At 33.1% G+C, this 9,321-nt stretch overlaps 1 protein-coding gene across 4 annotated transcripts in view; it reads left to right on the forward strand.

Moving 5' to 3' along the window:
• Positions 1-246: 246 nt before the first annotated feature.
• LOC119574463 (protein phosphatase 1B-like) overlaps positions 247-9,321 on the forward strand; it is a gene marked incomplete at its 5' end in the record, with an annotated part of 18,879 nt that continues 9,804 nt past the window's right edge. For 2 of the 4 annotated variants that reach the window (XR_005228870.1, XR_005228871.1), the window contains 6 exon segments: positions 247-504; positions 1,619-1,840; positions 1,951-2,068; positions 2,268-2,370; positions 4,225-4,279; positions 7,409-7,585. Coding sequence is in view for 2 of the 4 variants with exons in the window: in XM_037921694.1 (XP_037777622.1) it covers positions 247-504; positions 1,619-1,840; positions 1,951-2,068; positions 2,268-2,370; positions 4,225-4,295 (772 nt within the window). 4 annotated transcript variants of the gene reach the window in all.

The raw sequence follows: 9,321 nt of genomic DNA on the forward strand, positions 1-9,321 counted from the left end.
TAATATGTATTATGATATATATATATATATATATATATATATATTAATTATAATATTATATATATCTATATTATATGAAATTATGTGTGTATTATATATACACACACATGTGTGTGTTTGTGTGTATGTATGTATGTATGTATGTATGTATGTATGTATATCACAGGCATGTACTTGTCTTTAATAACAGCCTTTTTGTAATGTTCTGTAATATTTCTCCTGGTTTTATGCATCTGATACAAACAGGTGGCCAGTGGAGAAGACAAGAGTGGAACGACTGCAGTCTGTGCTCTCATATCACCAACACACATCTTCGTGGCTAATTGTGGAGACTCGCGAGCAGTTTTATACCGAGGAGGCAAAATTGGCTTCAGCACACAAGACCATAAACCTGTGAACCCAGTGGAGAAGGAGAGGATCCAGAATGCAGGTGGATCAGTGATGATTCAGAGAGTAAATGGATCCCTCGCTGTCTCACGAGCACTTGGAGATTATGAGTACAAAGTGAGTGAATTACCCTTATGTGCTGTGTATTTTTTCTTTAGTAAAAAAGATCTAAGTATCACTTCTGTTTAGAAAATCTTGAGTCTTTCTTGAAGTATAAGGTTAAAATTGTGATTTCATTATACTTTTCAAATATGTATTTCATTATATTAACCTTCATATAGCTATTGTGACTCATTGCATCCATTGAATAGGGATACATACTGTGGTTTGCCTTTCCTGATTTTGCTTGTACATTGATGGCTCCAATAGCAAGTAGTTGGTAAGGAAGCAGTTACTTGGCCTAATATACCAGATTCTAAGTCTCATTATTATTAGCCCATGGAGGTGGAGTTAATTTATTTTGTTTACACTTCCATGGCTTCAGAATTGTCTGAAGAGTCTGTTACTAATCAGTTTATCCTTTTCCCTATATTTAAAAAAAAAAAAAAATTTAAAAAAAAAAAAAAATTCATCATCTTTATTGTCATTAACCTTAGTATAATAATAATGTCAGTAGTGATAATAATAAAGTTATAATTATAATAGCAGTATTGCAAATAACATTTTTCCCAAATTTAAAGAAATGAGTTAACATTTGAGGTCAAGGTAGGCAATGTTGCATTGCCTACACTATGATGTGTATCATAGTGTCAAATAGCCTTCTGCATGTAAACAAAATTAACAAAACAAAATTACAGTTGACAGTGTATTGAACCTAGGTCCAGTGGGTTATTGGTGATGTAAGTAAATACATCATAAAAATTCAAGTATTATGAAAATATATGAGACCAGGTGATTGATTTCTTGGTGGTTTAACCCTTTTTGAATGAGTCATGTGTACAAGCATCATAACATAGTGCTTGGTCTGCTGGGTATGGCTGTATACGTGGTGACGTGCCAGAGCGGAAGGAGCAGGATGTTCCACTTCATGTAGCGGACTCCTGCGTCCAGTGTCTCGCCATTGCCAGAAATCACCAGAGTTTATTATGCTCAGAGATTTCTGTTACCCGTTAAGTACATAGATTTTGCACGTGTATCAGTTCTTACTTACAATTTATGTTGGCCTTGGCAACACGTAATAGACAATATACACACACCTTTTCGTGACCTATACACTTCTTTTTTGTGCTAGAATGTGGAGGGCAAAGGACCATGTGAGCAGCTGGTGTCCCCAGAACCTGAAATATACGTAGAGCGCCGCCAGAGTGATGATGAGTTTTTGGTATTGGCCTGTGATGGAGTGTGGGATGTCATGACCAATGAAGACCTCTGTGCTTTCGTGCGGTCCCGCCTCCTTCTATCCGATGACCTGGAATCCATAGCTAACCATGTTGTAGACACTTGTCTTTACAAGGTACATTCTCTCTCTTTTTATGTGTTATATATTCATCAATTAATTACATTTCTTCATTATTTTTTTTGTTCTTTATTTACCTGACAATTAATTGAAGCTAAAATTTACAGGGAAGTCGTGACAACATGAGTATAGTGCTGTTAACACTCCCAGGGGCCCCTAAGGTATCTGAAGAGGCTATTAAAAAGGAAAAAGAAATGGAAGATATAATAGAGAAAAAGGTTGCGGGTAAGTAATGCTCAGTTCCCCCTTCCTCAGTAAGATGTGCTCCCTTTTCATGTAACCTCACAAAACAGAGGGAACTTACTCTTTTTTTTTTTTTTTACTTCCTTTTCAGAATGTAGTAATAATTAATTGTATTGTGTAAAATGGAGATCATTGATATCTTCCTATAAATCTGGTGTATTACATCCATGATATATTGCAGAGGTGTGTGCACAGGAGGGACCAGTGAGCATGCCACAGATAATGTCAGTGCTAGCTGAAGAATATATCCCAGGCCTTCCCCCAGGTGGAGGTCATCCTGCAAAGTAAGTGGGAGGATGAGAAGTCTTAGCTTTTTACAGTTAATTTATTTCATTGTTTTTTTTGTTTGCTTTGATGTCAATTGCTGGTTGGTAGTTTTGTAATGAGACATTGTGGCAAGATTTTAGTTCGTCCTTGGAGATATTTTGCTTTCATAATGAAACTCCTTCATAGCAAGCTTGATATGAAAGATATGATTAAATGAAAAAGTAACTGAAAAATTATATAAAGCAAAGTGAACTTATTGAGATAATTTGAACTACTTACCAACCCCAGATGCAGATTTGAAGTTCAGCTTGAGCTATGTTTTCTTATTCATATGTTTTTGTTTCAGCAGTTGTTAGCTGCTGATAATCTTTTATAAGTTTCAGTAGACAGTGAAGGGAAATCAAAATGTTGATGTAGAGATAGCCTTTGTTTAGAATGTGAAAATATTTCATTGTGGGGTTTAAGATAGGAAAAAAAAATTATATTTCATTGTGCAGGATTGTTTTCCAAAATGTAATCCTTGTAACATCAGGGCAACCATTAATAATTTTTTTTTTTTTTTTCTTCTTTTTTCTTTTAAGAAACTTAAGCATATGCAAGTTATTTTGTTGTGGTTTGTATACTAACCACTGTATATTTTGTGAATTTTGTGTCACATAGATGGCTACACAAGTGCTCAGCCACCAAGTAGTCAATTGGTAGCTGCTGCTGACCTTGCTTGATTTCTCCATTCCCTTTTTTTCCCCCCTCCCCTTTCTCCCCCCCCCCCCAATGATATCAACCTGCTGGAGCAGGGTTCTGCGCTTTCCATATAAGGACCACAATCTGGGCATTAGGCTATCTTGAAAGGTGACTCTACTGGGTAGGTGGCTTCTAGGCCACACACCCACAGTATCCTCCCTAGAGGATCCTTCCTCCAAGAGCTTTGTGCACTCATGATGAGTCATTCCTGTCACCTGAACCCTCAGTAGAATTTTTCATGACAGCACATTCCTCTCACTCCGACCTTCTGCAAAAAATTTCCGTGATTGTATATTCCCATCATCTGGCCTTCTGCCAAAATTTTTCATGACATGATGTTCATATCACCAGATCCTGTGGATTAATTTGCATACTGCTAGTGTTAGTGTTATTGATATTATGATTATTATTTTGTTATAAGAAATATAATACCAATAAAAGAAGAAAGGTTATCATAGATTATGAAAAAGGCTAAACCAGTTAGATATGTAGGCCTAATAATTGACTCCTTGGTTACTAAGTACTTGTGTAGCCATAAATATGTATGACAATTAATAAGATAATGATTACAGTGGACATGGTATATGCATCATGCCACCAGAGACCATTAGGTTAATAATTTACAAGTAAGTCTTCCTAGCAATGAAATAAACATGCTGAAAATTGAGATTTTAAGCATGTTCTTTTGGTAAGGATAAAATGGATAACAAGGTTCTTATTCAACAAATTTTATTTTTCAGATCAGTTTCAACCAGTTTGAGTTTCAAGTAATGTTAGTCTTGTGATCTTCATGATTTTTATGTTGTAATTTATATTCTTGAAACTGTATATTGATGTGATCTTAAACAATGGAGTGTGCAGGTACCCTTTTTGAATACACCACTTGATGTGCAGTTTTCATTAGAAAAAACATTGAATTTCCCGTGTAATACTTTTACTATAAAATTGGGGATATACATTTAGGGCATTATCTAGAAAAAAGGGGCAATTCTTTTTGTTAAGCTTTCATAGTGTATGGCTTAAAAAAAGAAGAAGAAGAAAAATAAAATCTTTTGAACAAATTATTGTTTATACCAATTCTACATGAACACTGAAGTAAGAACAATAGGTAATTATTGCTCTATTTGCAGGCGAGGCTTTGTGGAACAGATATTCAGAAAGTTGCGACCTGACTGTGCAAATGCAGTAAGTAACAAACAAGTTGAGTACACTAACATGCATTCGTTTTTTTACTTTAGTTCATATTTTTTAGGAAGACTATATATTTTATTATTAGAGGATGTGAAGGGAATTTTTCTTTTGTGGCTTTGCTGAGGTAGTACAATTTTTTTTTTTTTGGTGTTGAGTTTGTGAGGTTAATAGATAATGTGTAAATAAAAGTTATTTATGGAAGCTTATAGGATAGAATATGTTATATTCTTACCACTTATATTATTTTTATGATCAGTAGTCTCTTTGGCATAAATGTAAATTCCTCTGATTGTGTGAACTTTTTTTTTTTTTTTTTTTTTTTTCTCCTCCCTTTCCCTTTCCCTTTTTTTTTCCCACTTCCCTCTCCCTCTCCTTCTCCCTCTCCCTCTCCCTCTCCCTCTCCCTTTCCCCTTTCCCTTTCCCTTTCCCTTTCCCTTTCCCTTTCCCTTTCCCTTTCCCTTTCCCTTTCCCTTTCCCTTTCCCTTTCCCTTTCCCTTTCCCTTTCCCTCTCCCTTCCCTTCCCTTCCCTTCCCTTCCCTTCCCTTCCCTTCACTTCACTTCCCTTCCCTTCCCAATCTTTCCTTATCATTTCTTCTGCGTGCGTGTGTGTGTTTTCTACTATTAGTTTATAGGTCACTATTGTATTGTCAAAGTAGATAGTGATAATTCTGTGTTGCTTTCCTGTATCATTGTTTTCAAAAGCATTATCATCAACAGGAATTTGTAGTACTTGATTTTACATCTTCATATAACTTAACATTATATGATATACTTTGCTCTATATTATAAGATGAGTAGCTACACAAGTGCAGTCTTGAATGAATAGACTGCATTCATATATGCACTGACAAAGAAAATTCAGATTTTTTGCTTACTTCATATATTTATTTTTTACCTTTGCCAAAGAGGAAACTGATCTAAAAAAAAAAAAAATTCTCAGGTTTTCTTTTCTAAAACTACCTCATCCTATGCCAATTTCACTTTTAAGTTTGTTACCATTTTGTGATTCTTATTTTTCTTTTATTGGGTTTCATCTTAAACTAGGAAAGTTTTTTGATTTCTGGTGCTCCTTTTTTGTGTAAAAGTATCTTAAGTAGTACTAGGTATAACCATTTAGATGATCTAATGGTTTTCCTTCATGCATAGATTTATTGTTTTCATTGCTATTTTTTCCCCTTATGGTTCTTTATACTTTCTGTTTCCAAGATTATGGTATAAAGCAGGGATGTGATGAACAGGAAATAGTGGCACGTATTTGTTTGAAAAAATGGATTTTTATTTCTTATTTGGTGCCAACAATAAAGCATCAGTTTTATTATGATTTTATTTTTAGCTTTTCAATTTCATAATGCAAAGGATGGTTAGAAAGCACCTTTTTTATTCTATAGTCCAATTTTTTAAATAGCTGTCTTTTTTCAGCAGCACACATCAAAAAGTGTTGCTGTTAATAATTTTGATAATTTTTTTTTTGTTTAATTTTCCTTTGTTTTGTTTTGCATATAGTTTGCATGAATTTAAGAAAGATATTTTTATTACTTGGCAGTCTGCAGGCTTACATGCAAACAGTAAATCATAGTAATATGTTGTCAAAACTCTATAGATGTTTATAGTATAAGAATTTTTTATTGCTTTAGAATCTTTATGGTAAAGTTGACTGATATGGAAGAAGTTCTGTTATATAGTCATTATTTTAAGACATATTATATACAAATATAAAAGTTTATACTGTAGTTCTAGAAAGTTTACATAGCTGCCTGGCCTTACTATGTAATGCACTCATCTCCACATTTTTCCTCTTGAATTGCACCAATCACAATGTTACACTGTATATGAATAAGCATATTCACCAATCATGAATTCAGATTTTGAGATAAACATGCATGCTTCTGTTACACTGCGTCTTGGAACACGTGACTCCACAGAGTCCTGTTGATTTTCAAAAATTTGTTAGTATATAGAATATGCACACATATAGCTGTTACTTCCATTTGCAAAAAAATAAACAAAAACAGTCATTTCAAATAGCATTATTGTATATTGCTAGTATAGATGATAATTTATTTTGATGGCTCTGGCTCTGAATAGTATTTCTGATATTACTTGCCAAAATTATTTAGAAAAATAAAGATGCAGAAACTTTTGGATCATTATTTTGGGTCAAAGCCTTTTGCTTTAGCACTGCATTATCATGAACTCACTCATATTATTATCATTAGTGTAAAGTATAAGTTTTATTGGACTGTTATTTTTTTCATTTCATCTTTCATTTGTTCTTCACTCTCCTTGTAAATTCTTTTACAAGTAAATCTTTCTTAGTCTTGGCTCAAGTAAATCACATTGCCTGTATCAGCTGTTTAAAGATATTTGTCTCTTTGTTGTCAGTGATAGTGGTACACATGATATATAGTTGAGTTAAAGATTCCTTGGATACTATAGCCAGTATTACAATTTCTGTATTGCTTTTTCATCAAACAGTAGGCAGTTCAGGTATCCTATAGCATTTCTAGATAAATGCCTACCTAGTTGGTATATCTTTGATTATTATTCTACTTTAAGATTTTCCCAATTTATTGCTGTTGAAGAAGAATATAGCAGTGAAAATATACCTGCATTGACCAGGGAATTCTTATCTTGACTATACTTCTAGACACTTTGATATTAGTTCATGTGTTGGACTTTCAGTAGCATGACATCCTATACATAAACATTTTCCTTTTTGGAGCAGTGAGTAACCATAAAGTAAAACAGTTTTTCAGTATAATCAAGCATATATGTAATTTTGAAGATATTTACTGTTCATTGAAATAAATATCATATTATATACATAAAGAACACAGGAAACAACTTGTTCTATAAATTTGTATGAATTACGCAACAGATATCTGAGAAAAGACATTGTTTCTTTACATGAACAAAGATAAACTGTTCTGCAAAATTTCTGTATTATTAATGTTGTTATTATTATTATTATTTTCTACATTTTGCTATGGCTATGAGATGTAAGCCTGGAACTACTGGTAGTTGGATGTGATCTTAAGACTTCATTTGACACATCATTTTGTTAAGAGCCAGAGTGTATGTTGTGGTTAATATATACCTTAGTAGGAACATTGCCTCATTCAGGAGAGCATGGATGAGATGGGGGAGGATGGACTGAGTGGTAATTTGATGTTCTTCCCGAGTCCAACAATGCGTGACAAGATAACCTCCATTTTCGAAAACTCGTCCCTTGATGATGACGCTTGATGATGATGATGATGATCATGATGAAGGGTTCTGGGTTGGGTTTAGGGGCAGAAGGTAAGAGTATTCATCAATAACTTTTGCTAAAGGCATAAATATTGGTAATGTGAATACATTAATAACAGGGCTTTGTTTTCCAGCAGAGGAAATCTTTTTCCCATTTATCCCATTTTGGATATTAAAGATGTATTGTCAGGTGTAATGGTTATACACAGCTTGGAAATCAGATCTGTTTGTCATTAGTGTAATCCTGTACCAGATGTCTATGCCTTTATAAGTTATATTGAATCCTAAAGCAGCTACCCTGCTCAGTTCTGCCACTTTACTTTCTTGATCTTCCATAGGTTTAGGTGACGGCCTTCTTTGAGTAAATTGAGCCTAGGAAATAATTCTTATGACCAAGCAGTGAGCTCTTATGAATTTTCTGTATTTTCTTCTTTTGATTTTTTTTTTATGATAATTCCACATCTGTATTTTCATTTCCCCTTTTTTTTTCTCTTTCTCTCACCCACAAACCCCCATTATGTAGAAACTTTGCTATGCACCTCTTCGATTCCCAGGGTTCAGGTCTCTCTCTCCTAAAGAGAACAAACAGGAGATTTCTGCTGTTCAAGTAGTATAAGGCTGCCAATCCAGAAGGTTGTGTGAGTAATAGGTTAATCCAGCTGTTTACCTCCTTTAATAATTTTAAAAAAAAATTGTGGTAGCCAAAAGGATACAGTTTTTCTTTACATTCAATAATTATCTATACTTTTGGACTTTTTATATGAATAAGGCCAGCAAAGAAGAAAAAAAACATCCCTGAATTGGCTGCTTTAGATGAACTCCTGAAATAAGTTTCCAATAGACTTTACAACTGTAGATTGTTCCCTCTTTTGAGCACAGTAATCTATTAAACCTTATCTGCAATGCAACCTCTTGCATTTCTTTATGGTGCTGTAGTATTTTGTTTTATTTTCCTTTTTTTTATCAACTAATTTTTTTATCACTATATTTTTATCTTATTGTTTATGATTTTTTACATATTGTAATTTACATTTTAATTTTTATAAGTGATTTTTTATGTAGAAAATTTAGTTGGCTAAAATTTGTGTATACAATAAAGATTTAAATATTACAGAATCTCTCTTATGTGCATAAAGGGAATTACTAGTCTTAATATTACTGCAAATATAGATATCAGACTTCCTTTTGTTTAGATGTGAACAGATATATCATTCTTCTGTTTTCATAGGTATAAAAGAGAGTTAAGATGTAGTCTTCTAGATAAAAGGCAGTCATATGAACAAAAATTCAAAACATTGTCAATCAAAATTCAGAGCTTGTATATTGATCTAATTATGCATGAAAATATAATGAGTATTGAAATTACTCTTATGTCCAGGTGTTACAGACATTAGTGATTTTATTTTTTAGTAGAAATTATTAAAGGCATTTCAGAATATAGAGTTTCTAATGTTAAATACATATATAATAAGTAGCAATTCTTGATGTTCCAAGATATAGTATGTGATTATTTTTATTGCAACATTAAAAGAAAAGCAACTTTTTTAAGCCATGAAGGACTGCTTTGGCATTAGTATGATAAGGTTCAACCCATAGTGGTAGATATCTAAGCAGGGATTATATGCTAGCAATATTAACAGGTTTTATGGAGTGTTCATAATCCCATGCATGGTATTGATTTTTTTTTTGTTACTTTTCCATTTTTCTTTCCCTTTTTTGGCTTGATTTTAATGCTCTACTAATTGTGGTCATCTTGATTATCATGTAATATGTTTCTGGTAATTTTG

This window comes from Penaeus monodon, chromosome 6 (assembly GCF_015228065.2).
Source record: "Penaeus monodon isolate SGIC_2016 chromosome 6, NSTDA_Pmon_1, whole genome shotgun sequence".
NCBI lineage: Eukaryota > Metazoa > Arthropoda > Malacostraca > Decapoda > Penaeidae > Penaeus > Penaeus monodon.